General features: G+C 46.2%; 1 protein-coding gene across 1 annotated transcript; it reads right to left on the reverse strand.

Annotated features, from left to right (window-relative positions):
• Positions 1 to 1,034: 1,034 nt before the first annotated feature.
• Amer1 (APC membrane recruitment protein 1) lies at positions 1,035 to 16,923 on the reverse strand. The gene is made up of 2 exons (NM_001109320.1): positions 16,692 to 16,923; positions 1,035 to 4,465 (listed from the first exon to the last, which is right to left on the reverse strand). Exon 2 carries the CDS (start codon positions 4,372 to 4,374, stop codon positions 1,039 to 1,041), a length of 3,336 nt encoding a protein of 1,111 aa, NP_001102790.1. The 5' UTR covers positions 4,375 to 4,465; positions 16,692 to 16,923; the 3' UTR covers positions 1,035 to 1,038.
• Between the last annotated feature and the right edge of the window lie 786 nt (positions 16,924 to 17,709).

Consider the following 17,709-nt stretch of genomic DNA (forward strand, 5'->3'; position numbering starts at 1 on the left):
TCTTAGACAAGCTTGGATCCACTTCACAAAGGGGTGGGCAAGGGTTTATTGATTTCTTTTTTGGTTTGGGAGGAAGGGTGGGAAACATTTTCCCTCCTAAGCTGAGTTGCTTCAAGTTCCAAAGTCTGAGGTCCCTTCTTGGTGTCTGGAATCTAGCTTTCTGTTTTCCTCCTTTGCATCCCACAACACCCAATGCTCTATGGAGTCAAGGCCAATTTAGGTAGCTTCTCTTCCCTCGTCTCATTTAAGAGACTACATTCCTTGTGATGAGATTATGGAATTTTCAGTTACAGGAAAGGGAAGATCTAAAGGGCCTGCAACAGTTACAGGCTTAGGAAACAAACAAGATATATTATTATTATTCCACAGCTCAAGACCTCACAACATTTTCCATGATCTATCTACCTTTGTATTCTGCTTGAATATGGACAGATTTAATCACTCCATTATGAGGGCTAGTGTTTTTGTCTTCAATCTAGACTATGGCAGGCCAGGTTAAAAGGACATCATCTAGTTGTGATACCAAAGTCCACAGCAACAGGGAGCGAGACACATGCTACTTGACCCACTCTAAACATAACTAACTGGGATAAACAGGTTATAGTCATTTGATGTGCTGGAGAGGAATGGGGTTAGGAAGGATATGTACCATAACTTTATATTGCTAATAGCCAGCAAGCCTCCCATCTCTGGGTGAGAGTCAGTGCAAAAACTAGGCTGCTCATCAGTGGTTCATTAGTCAACAAGGGACCAGAGAAGAGGGGTTCAGCCTGCAGTAAGGATGCATCCCAAGCCCTGTACAGGTTAGAAGAAACTCCAAAGCAAAAACTGGAGCACAGAAGCAGCAGCCTCCCTGGGCAGATGTACTTGAGCTGAACCTGGCCAAAGATGGCAGAGGAAGGTGGGCAAAGTGAAAACTCAGAGGAGTTGATCTTGGCCAAAAGGATTTTCAAGTGAAACAGCACTACCCACCCCCACCCCTCTGCTCAAGCCCTGACCCCCATTCACATGCTCAGGTCTCCACACTGGAATTGATGACTACTTGGCTAGGTTTCCATTCATGGCAGTGGAGGAGTAGCTGGTAGAGAGAGAGGCACCTTGTTCACCCCTCTCCTTTGAAAGGTCAAGGTTGGAAGCTCGGTAGTGATTGGGTTGAAGCTGAAGGGGTTCAGGCCGTACCCTGGGCAGCTGAGGGATACCATGGGTGATGCCTACAGGCTTGGCTTGAGACAGAGAGTTGGCTCCAGAAATGGAGGAGCAACTGGGCTCATCTACAGGCAGCAGTACATCCCGAGGCCTGGCCCTCCCACTCTGGGAGGCCTGTGATTGAAGGTTATAGCAAGGACCCATGGGCAGGGGTAGGTGTGAAGGTCGAGCTGGCTGAGACACAGAGTCTCCAGGTGCTCTTCCTGGCACTGACATTGCCACAGGAGGTACACAACAGGTTGCTTGCACATATGAAGACTGATTGAAAGGCTCATCCAACTGATTAGGGCTTAGCCAAGCAAGACCTGGTCCCACTGGAACAGGACAGTGAGCCCAGGGTGGCCAGTCATAGACCCCTGGAGGTTCAGTGTAGAGTGACAAGGGGCTGTCCCGGCCCCATTCTCCTTCCTCTTCTTCACCTTCTTCATCTGAATCTTCCTGGTGGTCCTGTAGCTCATCAGACTCCACATAACCCTGGGCTAGGTGAGAACTGGAGAGCTCCAGCTCCAGGGTCTCTGCATTGTCAAGGGAACGGCTTCTCCTATTGAGTGCCATTGCAGCGGGTGGAGGTCGAGGATGTACACCCGGGAGTCCTAAGTATCGAGGGAGGCTGCTAACACCCCAGGGCAGGCCTTGGTAGAACCGGCTGTGATAGCTGTTGAAGGCATGTTTGTGGTAATAACCCAGCTCAAAAGCTTCCAAGGAGGCCGTAAGATCTTCATCATTGTTGAACTCAGGATTCTCTTCACACTTGCCTTCTCCATCCCGTTCCACATCAGCAATGTCAAAGGTGACCATGGGGGGCAACTCAGGGAGATTTTGAGTGAAGGATGAGTCAGAATCAGAGCTGTAGGACATGCTGGTAAAAAGGTTTCCATTGCTGGTAAACTCTACTAGAGCTTGTGAAAAACTCACAGTGGCATTCCCTTCGTTCTCATCTTCCTCTTCCTCTGGCTCTTCAGGGGGTGAGTAACTAGGGTAGGCCTTCCTGGGAGAGCCTCCGAAATTTGCTTCTTGCATGTCTGGTTCAAACATGGCATCACTCTGAAAGAGCTGCATTAAACAAGTACTTTGATCTTTTTTGGAGCAAGTCCCCTCAAAACGCTTCTCCAGAGGACGGAAATCCCGCCAGTCTGGTTCACTACTGGAAGTAGCTGGGAAAGCTGAAGTGGTTCCCCGGTGTGAAGTCTGAGAACCTCCTGGTGTCCCTGGCACCAGACCCATCACCGAGGGGCCTAATGGCCTCATCTGATATTCCAAGGCAGGCTTCTCTTGCCGTACTTTGGTCTCTTGGACTCGACCCTCTTGAGAATGAACCTCTAGGGCTTGGGTTTCTCGGGCTCGGGTATTTTTGCCGTAAGATTCCCGAGTGTGGGTGTCTCGAGAATAAGCTTCTCTGGCATGAGCCTCTCTGGCACATGCCTCTTGAGCCTCACGCTGCTCCCGGCGAAGTTCCCAGTACAGCAACTGCTTCTGGATGGTTACCAGCCGTTCTTCTTCTGTTTCCATTGCCCCAGGTGGTCGAGAAGAAAAGGGCTCCAAGTTCAAGAAAGGATCCAACATCTCTGAGTTGCGTCCACGGAGGTCATAAAGGCAGTCATCCCCAGGTGGGGAGTGCTCAAGACTGTCATCTGGCTCATAGAATTCATAAAGAGCATCACCACTATAGCTGTCTCTGGGTAGACAATCCCTATGGACAAGCCCCAGGGCCTCACCCGAATCATCCTCAAATCCTGGTGTGGTAGAGTCATAATAACCTTCATCACTATTGGGAGCAGACTCTTGCTGGTCACTCTGAGGTGTCAAAAGTTCTCCCAGGCCTAGGTTAGGATAAGACTGAACTGGGTCAAGAAGCATGTAGCCCTGGTGGCTGGGAGATATAGCAGTATGATAGCCCAGGTTCATATTAAATCTTGGGTATATCTGGGCACTTGCCCACAGATACTCTAAGTCATCATCTTCCTCCCCATCCTTGACCTCCTCTTCCTCATCCTCTAATTCTACCTCCTCATCCTCTTCTTCTTCCTCTTCATTGTCATCGTCATCTGGCAAGGCCATTTCCTCCCCACCTCCTTGGTAGGTCACCAAGCAGGAACTTCGCTTGGTCCCATCTCGGTTGGCCCTCTGGCCACCAGAGGCCATGCTATCTGTCATACTGTCCATGTCCTGTTCTGCTATAATGTCACCACAACCTGTCAGCGAGTCAAAGCTTTTCAGGGATGTAACATCCCCAAACAAGAGGCTTAGCTGATCCCCAACCGGGCCATTGGGTGGGTTTGCGTCTCCTGTTACCACTTTTCCTTCTGTTTCTGAAGTGTGGGGCTCTTCTAGACTACTAGCTTCAAGAATAGGCTTGGGCTGCATGAACTCTGAGGCACAGGTCATTGTAAGTTTTTCTGGATTTTTACAAGCTGTCTTCTCAGTAGTTAGTGAAAAATGTTCTCTTGCTGGAGACATTTTTGGTCCAGGGGCATCCTGGGGTTTGGTATTTTCCTTTATAGCATCTCGGAATATCTCCTCAGAGCTGGGCAGAGAGATTGAACTCACATGCTCTTGAGACATGGTTCTTGTCCCCTCAAGTTCCTTGGCCCCTAGCCCACTTTGGTCAGCCCCAGAAACCTTGCTCTTTCGGTGACGGCGGATACTGTTTAAAAAGCCTTTTAGGCCTTTCTTCGGCTTGTGCACAGAGGGTACCTTCTCAACTCCAGCTTTCTCTACAGCTTCAGTCACAGATGTCTTATGTCTAGAGCCTATCTCCAAAGCTCCATGGGCACTCTGGGAGCTAGGAAATTGAGAAGGTGACTTGGACAAAGGTGTAGAGAGCTCTGTTTCTTCAACGACAACATCTTCAGGGCCGTGAGATGATTCACTCAGACCATCGTGGGTCTTGCTCTTGTTTAGACCCTTCTTGGAGCTGCCTTTCCCAGAACCTTTGCTTCGTCCACCCCCAAAGAAACTAGGCAGAGTACAGATTCCCTTCTTGCCACCAAAGAGTTTCAAGGCAGTTTTCTTCAGCCTACCTGGGCCTGATAAGGGTGGCTCTGATGTTGATCCTTCTGTTGTCTCAGCTGTCTTATTCTTGGCTCCCTTCTCAGCTCCCTGATCTTGGGCATCACTGGAAGTTGATGTCCTCTTGATTTGAACTGTTTCATCCTGTTGAATCTCCATGATGATGAAGAGAACTCTCCAATTGGAAACGCTGCCTTTGGATTCCAGGCACACTTATAACATGATCAGTCAGGAAGCATCACAGTGGGGTCTGAAGGAGATAAGAGAGACAAACACAGAGACAGATACTGGTGAGCAAATACACAGGCTGGGCTTGTCTTTATGGGTGCTTTTTGCCTAAGGATCGAATGGGAACAGAGAGAAAAGAAGTGAACATTGGGAAAACCTTCATCTATTTCAATGTTTGGTTTGCTGGCCTAGCGTCTTCTGGGCCCTGGGGCAGTTAAAACCCTACAAGGAGCAACAGGCAGCTATCATTAGCTACCCCCTTACTAGTCCACTCCCTTTAAGCTGTTGTAAGTACAGAGCAGGATTTGGCAGAAGCAATTGTAGGTGTGTAAAAGCCGAACTAGGCTATTGTCTGTAAGGAAGCTTATCAGTTATCAGGTGGGGGTCAGGAAAGGAGTAGAGAGGTTGCTTTTTAACATCACTGAAGTTTTGAAATTGTGTGGGGAAAGTTGCTCATTGAGTCTTCATGGGGCTCCAGGCCTTAGTTGAACATTAACCTGTACTATCACCAACATTTTTGTGAGAGCTGAGAAGACAAGTGTATCTACAGCTTTATCTTCTGTCTAGAGGTTCTCTTAATTGCCCCTAGGACAATGGCCAAACCTTTGAAACATCAGAGAAGGAACAACATTGAATTGCAGAGCAGGGCTGTAATGTAGCACTGGCAAAATGACATGGCAGTCTCAGAAAAAATATCCTCCTGGCTTCTGTATCCTCTGTCTAAAAAGCTTACCAACATCTACCTCTGTAAGTAAATCCCTTGTAGAGACTATGTGAGGGGTAGGTCTAGACCAGAATCCCTATTAACTGTTCCTGGCATGCAGAACCACCAGATTCTACTGCAGAACTGTAAGGCAAATTTTTTCTTCTACTTTGTTTCTCTCAATTTCTTGGTCCCCATCTGGGTTGCTATCTAGAAGAGGAACTTGAGAACGCACAACCGTAAATGATTCATGCTCCTAGTATAAGAAATATTTAAGTATGTAAACATGGTATAAGCTGCATAATTCTGGGCAAGGCTACCGAGTCCCAATGTCAATAGAGCTGGAATAAAAAGAAGGGCTAACCACCTTCTACACCAACACATCTCATCATTCCCTCGGTTCCTGAGAAGTCTGGTATTTTCCACTGACAGTAAACATCTGGCATTTAAACTAGTGATTAGCCTGCAAAAATCCAGTCATCCCTTCTTAGAAAGCCCTTCCCTCCTCTGAACCGTCTTTGTAGATCTAGGGTGGCAAAGGGAGACAGAACAGCTCTTGGGCTTGAGAGATCGAGACGCTAGAAACAGGAAGGGAAGGGAGAGAGTGAGACTGCAGCATTCCCAGGAACTGGGACCAGAACACTAGTCTAGTGAATGAACGCCACATTAAGGAGATTCACACTGTTATCTTCCGTACAATAATGTAGTCCAGCACTGGGGATGAAAAGAAACCAGCAACTCTACTCCAGCCTGTGATTTCACTAGACAAACCTTTCCTACTACCTAGGCTTCTAGCTTCCAGTTTTGTGCCTGGTGCCTCACTTAGTTTGATACATCTAAATCATCGGAGTAAACCGAGTTCCAGTGCTTTGCTAAACAAGCAGAGTCATATCCTCCAGACAGAGTAATGCATATAAGAGAAAAATTCATCTGATCTTCCCAGTGCAGAGATTTAAAGTACTATTCTATCAGGTTATGCATTTCTCTGTGCAATACATCTTGACATTACACTCTCCACACTCAGCTCTCTAATAAACAGACAGTACCCTTACCACTAAGCATGTGACTACCTAGAATTCTGGGCCTCGTGTTATAGTGAAAATATGGGCCCAACATATATCTGAATTCCTTACTTTTCATAGTATTAATCTACTCACCTCAGCTTGAAATTACTAACACGATTACCATTATGACATTGGGGATGGGGGTGGCAGCTGTGAAGTTATATGTGAAATTGTATTTTCTGGTGTGGAATTTGTAAATTAAATCTTTCTGAACATTCAGTAAGTGACAGACACTCACGTTGGTGCATTAGGCCATACCAAGAAGTGGAAATCTTGAGTCCTAGCTTTAGAGAGCTTACAGGCTAGTAGGGAGGGAATCTTACCTACAGAAGTTTGAAGATGCAGCATAAGGTAGGTCTTCAAAGAATAGTCTCTTATTTCTTTTTGTTTGTTTGGTTGGGTTTTTTTTTATTGATTTATTTATTTTTTTGAGATAGGGTTTCTCTACATAGTCCTGGCTCTCCTAGAGTTTGTCATATAGACCAAGATGGCCTAGAACTCAAGGAGATTTTTGTGCCTCTCCCTCCTAGAGCTGGGATTAAAGATGTCTTGTTATTTCAAACTAAGTAATGTATATTTTGTTAATGAGCCTTTAGATAAAATTAAAAGGTAAAACATACTCCCTGGGCTCAGAAAAGTTGCCTTGTCCCAAAACCCACAGCTGGAGAGATTACAGACCCTAGGAGAAAACCTACTACTATTATTTTGCTATACAGATTTACTACCAAACTGTTTTCTAAGTACTTTATACTTACACATCAGTGCAGCTCTCAACCCCCATCAGAGCTAATTATTGTAGTAGACAGTGATTAATGAGATACTGTGGAGTACTCATTCCTCAAGAAAATTCTGTATCATGCCTTCCACCCCAAAACTCAGGGTTCATCAAGGACGATGGGGCAGAAGTACTGTAAGAACAAGAGATAATGGAAGGATATTGTGAAATCTTTCCTGGATATATAAGACTACTGCACTGATGACCTCTCAGCATCTGTGACTGTATGTGCAAGACCTACGGTAGATCAAGCTAGCCAAAATTTCAGCATGGATTGGTAGAGAACTCGAGAACCCCTTTCCCTACATGAAGAGCTACTGGTGGGTAATGATGGCTGCTGTGGGGAGGGAGAGTCGGCTTTCTTCCGAAGTGTGGCTCCTAGTGTGTTGCCTATGTTCCAGTGGATAGCCCTATATCCACAAACATATGGTGTCACTAATTGAATTCACTGTGATAGAAAATAAAGAAGAGTGAATGAAGCTGTAAGGGAGATGGAAGGTGGGTCTAGAGGAGGAGAGGGGAATGATAGCTGGGTATAGTCAAAATCACTTTAGACATATATGAAATTCTCAAAGAACAGATAGTAGGTTGGAGATAAATAGAAAGACAGATACACTGCCACATAGATTCATAGATTTATGATAGAAAAAAGAAAAAAATGGAAGGTAAAGAGGCTTTTAAGAGGAAGAAGCTTCAGTCTGGACTTTGTTAAGCAGTTGTGAATGGAAATAGCAGTAATCTAGATGGGGTATGTGTTCTTATCCATCAAAAAGGGACTCATTCTGATGGAATCAAACAGTTCGTGGCAATGATGATTACAAACTCAATGCCCTCATCCAGTCTCTTTGGACCTTGCAGGGCGTGCTATATGAGGGGAGAGACCAACTCATCACCACTCTCTACAACATCGGTTCTCAACCTTCTTAATGCTATGACCTTTCACACAGCTCTTTATGTTGTGGGGACCACCGACCATAAAATTATTTTGTTGTTACTTCATAACTGTAATTGCTACTTTTAGGAATCATAATGTGAATGTCTGTGTTTTCCCATAGTCTTAGACAACCCTTGTGAAAGGTCATTTGACCCCCAAGAGAGTCATGGCCCACAGGCTGAGATCTGCTGCTCTACATTATCAGCTGTCATAGGCTTTGTCACAGGGCTAGAATCCACATCCTACCAGCCCCCTCACCTGCCGGGAGACACCGATCAGACCCAGGGAACGGTTCTGGTTAGAATGAGACTATCCCCCATAGACTCAGATGTCTGAACACTATCATATGGTGGTGGTGTTGGAGGAGGCTTAAAGATTCTTGGAGGAAGTTTTGTCACTGGAGGAAGGCTCTGAGAAAAACTCCATGCCATCTGTAGTCTGTTGTCTCAGCTTTATGTGTGAAGTTCAGGCTATGCACTCTCGGCTTCCTGTTGTTGCTGCCATGCCTGCTTCGTGTTGTCCATACTATTCCAATCATTATGGATTCTAAACTTCAGGAACCATAAACCAAAGAAACTCTTTTTGGTTTTTTTGTTTGTTTGGTTTTTTTTTTTTTTTTTTTTTTGAATGAGGAAGATTTTTTTGACCTTTGGACTCGAAAAGCAGTTGAATGGTGTAAGCAGAGCTGAACGTTAGGGCTGAGCCTGGAGACCGTGCTAGAAGCCTGAGTCAAGATGCTTCAGCAGGAAACAAAGACTTTAGTAGCAACTACACTAGAGACTTCGGTGGAATTTCGGCAAAGAATCTGGTTGTATTTTGCCTTTGTCACAAGAACTTGGCTGAGGCTAAATTAAAGAGTAATGTCCTCATTTCTTTGGTGGAGAAATGTAAACTGTATAGTTTGAAGAAAAAAAGAATCACCAGGAAACTTAATGCTGCACCAAAGCTTCCAAAGCCCGAGGCCATGGACTATATCTCATTTACCCTGGGGCCGAGCTTCTAACATCCTAATGTAGATCTCCCTCTTAGCCAGACCCCAGTCACTTTTTGCTAAGCAAGGATCAATCTTGAAACTATGTTATAGTTTGATTAAACTATGTTATAGTTCATTATCTCTCTCTTGCTTTTTTCCTCCAGAACCATGCCCAACCCCCCTCAAAGCTGCTCACAGCATCTTTGCCTGGGTTCCACAGAACACCTTGAAGGGGTACAATAGAAGTATTTTAGAGCGTGAAGCTCTCTAATCTGATCTTATTTAGCTATCTCTACCTCAAGGCTTCTTCACACTCCTTATTAATCTATCGTGTACATAAACTGTCCTAAAACAGGCTATTCTGCTTTGACTTAGGGCAAAAGAAATTCTTCAGGAGATAGAACTGGAGCCTAAAACAAAAGAAACAGCAAAGGACAAACTGAAGTTCCCTTAGGCTGGGACTGGCTTTCCTTAGGCTCTTGCCAAGAAGCTGGTCCTGCCAAATGCAGAGCTCCTCAACACTCAGATTTCTGGCTGTTTTTCAGATGGGCTGATGGGAACCCTACCAAGATACTTGATATTCCCAGATAGAGGCTGCAGCCCCGGTCCTGTGACTGCAGCAAAGAACAGGCTATGGTAGAAAATGATGGAACCACTCAATATCCAAGAACCAACCTCAGTCCATTCTGGGACAGGTAAGGGATGGCTCCTAAGGAAGTATGGCTTTCCTTTGACCTCCACTCAAAAACCAAGTAGAACAGCCACAGACCTGTCTGAAACCCTTCTCTTGAGGAAGAAAACAGCTTTAGCCCAACCTTTACATTTTCTGCTCTTGGCCAAGCTTCAAGAGATCAGCTTAATAAACTTGGGAAAGGCTGGGCTCAGAGAAGAACCCAGGGTACAGCTTCAGAGGCATGGCCTTACCCATTATAGTTCCCAGACTCATTCCAAGCAGTATTTGTGAAGACAAGCCCACTCTTAATTTATCCACTCCCTCAGTGTGTTAATGGAGAGGGGGTAAGGAAGATGTAAGAATGCTGAGTGTCCTCCCTTTAGAGAGCCAGGCAGTTCTTCACTGGAATTAGCTATGCCACACAGGGAGAATTCAGCAAGTTATCCAACCTGTCTGACCCTCAATGTCCTGAATTGTGAAATGGGGTTATTGAGAATGTCTACTTATTGAGACTATTGGAGAAACAAAACCAATGCATGTGAAGTAGAAAATAAAATTCACTGCACAGCAGAAGCTCAAATGTTATGGCAGATTGTATTGATGTTTATTCCAACAATGTATGGCCGGACAATTTCTAGCAGTCAATCGACCCCAGTCAGGGTTGACTAGGGTGTTCTCAAAAGCTTTACAGGGATCTCTGAAACCTTTCCAGTTTCCCCTAAATAAACATTATAGTGATTTTATAGTTATCCCACAGGAAGCCTTACTTGTTCATTAGACCAACTTTTAATGTTCAGGGAGCTAACAATGCTAGATCATCTGGTAGATTCTTGATAGGATCCTTAGTCCAAACCAGAAAGATCAACATTTTAAACTGAGCTAAAAGTGCCACAATCAACAGAAATGCAGTTAACAGGTACCCTCCAACCACTTTGGTACCTATCAGTATACAAGACATGCCCTATTCACCATTCCCACTATTTCTTCCCCGTACCCCATTAATCTCTGCTACTTTCATATGGCGAAGCCTTGTTGCAGAAAAGAAAATTGTGCCCAGACTTGGGGAAAGATTTGTCTAAGGTCTCTAATGGGATTATGACAGAATTCGAGTAGCTTTGAGGCCTTTTGAATTTCACTTCCATGACACTCTGCTCTACTGTGCAGGGCCCCCCATTAAAGAATTAGGAGGGGTGTGAATATGATTGAAACACACTTAGGAAATTTTCAAAGAACCAGTAAAACATATTTTTTAAATATTGGGCCAAAATATTGGGCTGGGAGAAATGTGAAGGTTTCCTTTATACTGGTGAATAGCTGGTGAATAGGTGTCATTTCCTTTCCTTATTCCACCCTGTCCCAGCTCAGTTTAACTTTTCCTGAAGGATTGCTTGTCTACTGCTGCTTTCAAAAAACAACCTCCACTGCTGACTTGAGTACTCAGGTGCTGTCTATTCAGCTGGTGACCTCTTCCCTAATCAACAATGCTATCACCACTCCTGTAAATTACTGGACATAGCTTCTGATTTGTTTCCTTGGAAGAGAAGTTTAAGGTTAAAAAAAAATGGAAAGGTGACAGTGGACAATTTTGAAAAGTTTGAACTACTTAAACATAATGACCTCTGAGATTATCTGGTACTCAAGTAGTAGTACATTACTGGTGCCCATAAACAAGACCCGAGGTCAAAATGTCCGTGGTGTGAAAGAAGGGCTTCTGGTTTGGATCCTTTTGGTGGAACAGTGGAAGTGGTAGAAAGAGTCCCTCTTACCCACTCCTATACCACTCTTTGCACTCTGCAGCATTCCTGCTGTGGAATTCCTTCTTTGTAGAAAACAACCCATCAGTTCCAGATGATCCACAAATCCCAAACCTGGCTTCTATCCCTGCCTCGATTCCCTCTGTCTTCAGCTGCCTTGCTCACCCGTGCATCCTTGCTGATGTCCTTCTGGCAGACGTCAGTCTGTCCACTTAGTTCTGTCACAAGGACTCTGTCTCATAGTCACTGCATTTCCCACGGAGCAGGTGCTTGGGATGCTGGTTCAGTTGGACTCTAACTGAGCTGAACTTTGCCAGCCTAAAACTGGAATGGCACTCTCACCCCTTTCAGGCAGAACTGTTTGAGAAAGCATCTCTCTGAGACAGAAGTGCCTTGTGTGTGAAGAAAAAAATACCTACCGCGCAAGATGGTGGTTATGGATTAAAGACGATTAGAGCAAAGGCAAGCTGATTACTATGCATGGAGCAGATACTACATAATGGGCTCTTTTGATGAGGCTGCTTGCAGTCCAGGCACCTTCTCTCTACTTTTTACTCAGTCTCCACCCAGAGTCCTCTGAAGAGGATACAAGCTTTCTAGACAAGCCCCTTTGTCTGACCTTCAACATTTGCTTTTCCCAAATGTCCACTGCAAGTTTTTAGCTTTACTTCTCTATCCTAAAATCTCAGCTCCAAAAAATATATTGGGATCTTATTCAGTTCAGAAGCCAGGGTACCAAAACCCAGCCTTGAAACAGAGCTTTCCTGATGAGTTCTATTTTTCTGTTTTATTGTTGGGTTGTTTGTTCTTTGGTGCTGGGTGAACACACACAGTACTTCATATGTGCTGGGTCGGGATTCTAATACTCAGCCACACCCCACCCCTGAGGATCTTCCTGATGTCGAAGCACTGATCATTTCTTACTTGCCCCTGACTTCGAGTCTCATCAAGAGAGATATTTTGCCAAATTAGGAGCTATGTGTGCATAGCCCCTGCTGTGTGTCAGTACTAGTCAAGCAAAAGCAAAATCAGAGACAGGCTGTACCTGTTCCATTATTCAGAAAGGCTAGGAAATACTTCCTCTTGGGGATAAAACTTTATCATCTAGTTCATCTGCCTAAACTGGCTTTGCACAGAGGAACTCAGAAGATAACACCCGGAGTTTCCCTATTCAGTTTCAGGCTGCCTAACTGCAAGGGAGTGAGAGAGCTAGAACTCCTTTCTCTGTCTTTGGTTCTGAGGGACTGGGATTTTGGAATTACATATATTCCCTGATAGGCAGAGAGACAGGGAGAGGGGTCCATGGCTAGGTGATAAAGATGGTGAACTTCCAACGTGGCTAGCTTCTTCCTCATCCCCACCAGACCTGAGACAAAAGCCTGGCAGCTTAAAACAAAAGCCTTGCAGGCTTTTTCTCCAGGTAGAGGGCCCCTTGCTGATGGACTGGCTCAACAAGTTCAAGGCCAGATCAGGGCATGTTTACACAACAGTTATGGGTCAATTGGCCACCTGGTTTTCTTCAAATTGACCAATCCTAAATTAGGGAAGGAAGACCCTTCACAAACTTACAAAAATAACCCACCTCAAAACAAGCAAACAAAACCCAACAACAGCAACAACAACAAAAAGAAAAATCAACCAACCAACCAACCAACCAACCAAACAAACAAAAACAAGCTCCAAGGAGCCACTGAGCTATGACTTCCTGAGTACCCCTCTATTTTGCGATGGGTCTTTCCCTCCGTATGCTTGCTGTGTGTGTCTCTGTATATGTTTCCTCACCCATAATAAAAGCATTTCTTTACTTGCTGTTTCTATCTGCTCCTGATTGCTGTATTCCAGAATTTTCTCACTGCTACCTGCATGTTTAAGATTTGTCCTGCCTTTTAATTATTTAACAGGCAGAGAAAACAAACCTGATCGAGACCTTTAGACAGTAACAGTTGTACAAGTAAACTCATGAAATGATAAAGCTTGCTGCTGTTTCTCTCCTTTATTTCTATGGACCAGTGAAGCAGGGGTATTTTTTCCATACACTTTGAGTGCAAATATTACAGTTCTTAGGTGCCCCGATACCTCCCTTCTCCAGATACTTCCAGCCCCCAGCATGCTGCAGGCCTTAATATGCTGAGAGGCAAAAAAAAAGTGTTCCCAGGATGCAACTGCCACAGAAACCCAGGTAGCTTTCACTTTTTAAGGAATGGGATAGTGGGAGGAGGGAGTAGTAATTCATCAAATGTGCACTGAATGGTGCTTCCTGGAGATCTTGGGGCACAACATAAAGGTTTACACGCAAGAGCAATAGGCCATCCCCTCAAATTGCTGTGTACCTTGCTTGCTTTCTAGGGCACATCTATGACCACAGGGGTCTTAACTGCTAGTCCACACAAGGACCTGTGTAGCTGAGAGAAGGGGAGTGAAAAAGAGGCCTGAAAGATATGTTTTAGCTTTTAGCTAATAAGTATTTAGGCCCAGGTGCACCTCCCTCCCCACCCCCCACACCTATGAAAGGTCAAAAGGAATTTTACACTGTGAAATTTCCCTTTTGTGATAGCATGCCCCTCCCCACACCTCTATTTAGAACTTTGAGCTGGCCTTTTACCTGTCTGACTTGTAGGATGCTTTCAATCTCTAAGACCCCATTTTAAAACTCTTTCAAAAACTCCATCATTGGGCTGGTGGTGGTCTACCTCTTTAATCCTAGCATTCAACACTGGCGAATATCAATGAGTCCAAAGGCACTGGCCTACAAAGCAAATTCCACGACAGCTGGGACTACCTAGTGAGGTCCTGTCTCAAAACCGTAACAAAACCCCAAATCCCCCAATACAAATACCCCCAAAACAAACAAACACAAACCCCTCCATTCTTATCATTGGTTCACCGTGTGCCCTCCCACCCAGATCCAGTGCTCTTCTCCTAAAAAATATTACATCACCATTCCAATGCCTGATGTTTTGGAATTTCCACCACTCGGTCCTAAACTCTTTTGCACCTCTGAGCTACGCCATTTCAAGCAGATTCATGTGGCCTGCTGGCCACTCCCTTTCATTTCTAATTCTGTCTATTCTTTCTCTACCAAACTCCTGCACTTCCCAGATGCTTTCCAAAAGACACCCCCACTGCATATATAGATCTCTCCATGGCACTTTGCCTGTAGGCTCATGAATCAGCAACCAAAGGTATGCAGAGCCCCAGGGTTTGAGCAGCCCAGACCCTGATAACAGACGGGACTAATTATGACTTTCTTTTTCAATGGAGTAGCAACCCAATCACTCTTTCCACCCACATTAGGCATATTATACACATATCTGAGCCTTAGGCACCTTTACTTTATGTTTCATGAATTAGGATAAACGCAAGTTGCTAGGTTAAAGGCATATTATACACATATCTGAGCCTCAGGCACCTTTACTTTGTTTCATGAATTAGGATAAACGCAAGTTGCTAGGTTAAAGGTCTTTTCTAAAGTTCTACAAAGACAGCAAGTCCTTCTGGAACATTCATTCATTAACTAGTTTGTAATTCTAGGATCCAAGAGGGTTGTAGCTGGGGCCTAGGTTTTATTTACCCATATGAGGGTTCTGAGAGAACCTAGATATCTCGATTAGGGAAACAAAGCAGAGTCAGGGAAACTTAACTGTACAGGAGTTCCAAGAAGGAAGTCTGGTCATCAAGAAACAGCCCGAAATGCCACAAAAGAGAAAGTTGGTTGAGAACTGGGGCCTGAAAGGGAGGGCCTTGGACAGGTATAGTCTGAGTGTTTGAGTGCTGGAAAGATAGCTGCTGGACTGAAGTAAAGGCAGGAGAGAGCCAGACGTGGGAAATAAAATACCAGCTGCAAGTAGAGGCTTATGTTGATGTCTGGTCAGTTTAGGTAGGGGTGACAATAATGTGGTTGGTATCCACAATCCTGGCTAATATAAAGAAAAAAGGTTCCGTGTTAACGTTAGCAAACAAGAGATTTATTTACTGGGTCTCAATGCCCCATTATAAAGATGTCCAGCCTGCAAATCCCTTAGTCAAATCCCCTTTCTTATTCTTCAGGAATGCCTTACTGGTCCAGAGCGGTGCACAGAGTACGGCACTCGAAAGAATGGGCTTTGTTGGAATCTCCACTGGTAGGACAGAAAGTCCAACAACGCAGTGCCCTGGGTCCAGTCCATACCAGTGCTGCTGAGGCGGCCAACCAGAGACGCAGAAGATGTTTGTATGCGGACTGTCTAGACTTCTCTCAAGGCGAGTCCAGTGACAGGGAGGATGGTTCTGTTCTATTAGTCCTGCTGCTGCCTCTGCCTCTCATGGCTCATCTGGCAAGCTTAGCCCCTCAAAGGGGAGCTCAGGAGAAGTCACGCCTTTGGGCGGTCACCAGTGTCAGAGGTGTCTGCAGCAGACAATGACAGCAGTCTGGCAGGCTGGGTATTTTAAGTAACTGAGAAGTTGTAGGATTTGTCTACCTTACATACACCGTTTGCTCTTTACTACAACGACAGCCCCCTCCGACTCTAGCGCGGAAATCCCCCTACAATATTGTGCCTATTGCTATTTTAAACCGAAGGCTAGAGAGAAAAAAACGCGCCCTATGCCCTACAAGGGAAAAGAGGCGCGTAGGGGGTGGGGGCGGCAACAAAGCGGCCTTGCAGCTCTAACCCAAGGACCAGTAAGAGCTCCTAGTCCATCCAGCCTGCCTGCAATGGGGGTGGAAGCCAAACGAGAAACTGGAGGCCCAGGAGGGGGTGCGGCTCATTGGGACCACAGGACCAAGGTTCCAGGATAAGTGGGAAGTTCAGAAACCCAACTGTGCTCCCTTGAGCAGGAACAGACTGGATATCTTAATCCACCCTAAAGCCAGTCTCAGTCTGGCCGTAAACGAGCGCGCCAGCTTCCTCTGCAGAGGAGAGACATAGGAGATGCACCGCAGAGGGGAGGGGCCACAGCAAGGCCTCGCGGGTGAGCAGCACCGGCCTAACAGCTGTTCCAGCAAATGCACTACAAACAAAGCTAAGGAGTTCCCGGCCTGCAAATGCATTCTTGGGGTGCTAGCTAGCGGCGCCCTTCCCGGAACCACGCAACAGCACGTGTGGGCCCATCCCAGCTTCCCATTACAACCTAGAGGCGTAGCCCAGGATAGTCCGCCCGCCTTCCGGCCCTCCCACCCCACCCCCCAGCCACGGTCGCCTGTACCCTAAAGACTAACGGCCGCTGGGCCCCTCGCTGGACAGTACGCAAAGCGAGTTCCAAGAAAGACCAGCAAGAGGCTGGGACTCCGACCAGCCAGGCTCTGGATGCCCTCGTCCAGGAGACCAGAGCAGAGCACGCGGGGATGCACTAGACCTTCAGCAGGATGGCTCCTAGCTGTGCGTAATGCTTACCCTGCCAGGTCCTGCTCCCAGCGCGGTTATTGTCTGCTGCGCTGCTCGGATCTGAGCTGGAACCTCTGCTGAGAACGCCGCCACCACTGCTCCTGCAGCAGCCCCCACCAGGACTACAACAGTCTCCTGCCCCGACTACCCTTCTCCAGGCTCTGAGCAGCTCCCCCATACCCCCTTCTCCCCGGACTCCACAGTTATAGGGTGGGACGTCCGTGATCTGATTGGCAGGCATACAGTCCAATCACCACGGTTGGAAGGCATGCCCTCTCCCGCCCACTGTTTTCCTTGGTGCTTCTCTCTTTAAATGCAAATAAGTCGGGCGTGGTATTGGCAGGAGGCGGAGAGGTTGCCGAACCCCTTGCAGGGGCTCCCCACTTCCGCTCCCACGCGGGGCGGGTTTCAGCGTGGCTACACACCCGACTCCCAGAGCTAGTCCCGCCCAGATGGGACTTGCCAGATTCTTGGAACTCGGTTTCGATTTTGCATACATTCCCCATTCCATAGCCCGGTGCTTTGGCGCTGCTGCTCCCGGGTTGCTACCAAAGAGTTTCTCCACACAGTTTGAGACTAGCTAGGAGAAATGGGACAGAGAATTGGGGAGCCAAGGATTGTGGGGCCTGCAGAAACCTTTAGCACCGTAGCTGGCCAATTATTAAGAGTGACAGCAGGGTCGGGTGGCTGGTCTTTCCTGAGAGAACATCACCTGTCAGGAAAGTGACCGGCCTCTTGGTCTTCCCACCACCTGCCTCCCCAGCCCTGCACTTTCCGAGCTTGCTTAAGGCCCTAAGGGGAGGCAAGATTGAGGTCTACTGCCATCAGCCACCAAAGGGCCTAGTGTTGCCCAGGAAAAGGAAGCGGCTTCACCTAGGTTATTTGGACTCCCAGTGACTGGGATATGTCTGGAATAAAAACCTATACTCACCTTTTAGGGGACCTTTCACTTTTCTTCCCTAGGAAAATAACCTTTTTTATAGTTTACTATTTCAATAGTTTGCCTCACACCCAAATTCCATACCTC

This window comes from Rattus norvegicus, chromosome X (genome assembly GCF_021556685.1).
Source record: "Rattus norvegicus strain SHRSP/BbbUtx chromosome X, alternate assembly SHRSP_T2T, whole genome shotgun sequence".
Classification (NCBI taxonomy): Eukaryota; Metazoa; Chordata; class Mammalia; order Rodentia; family Muridae; genus Rattus; species Rattus norvegicus.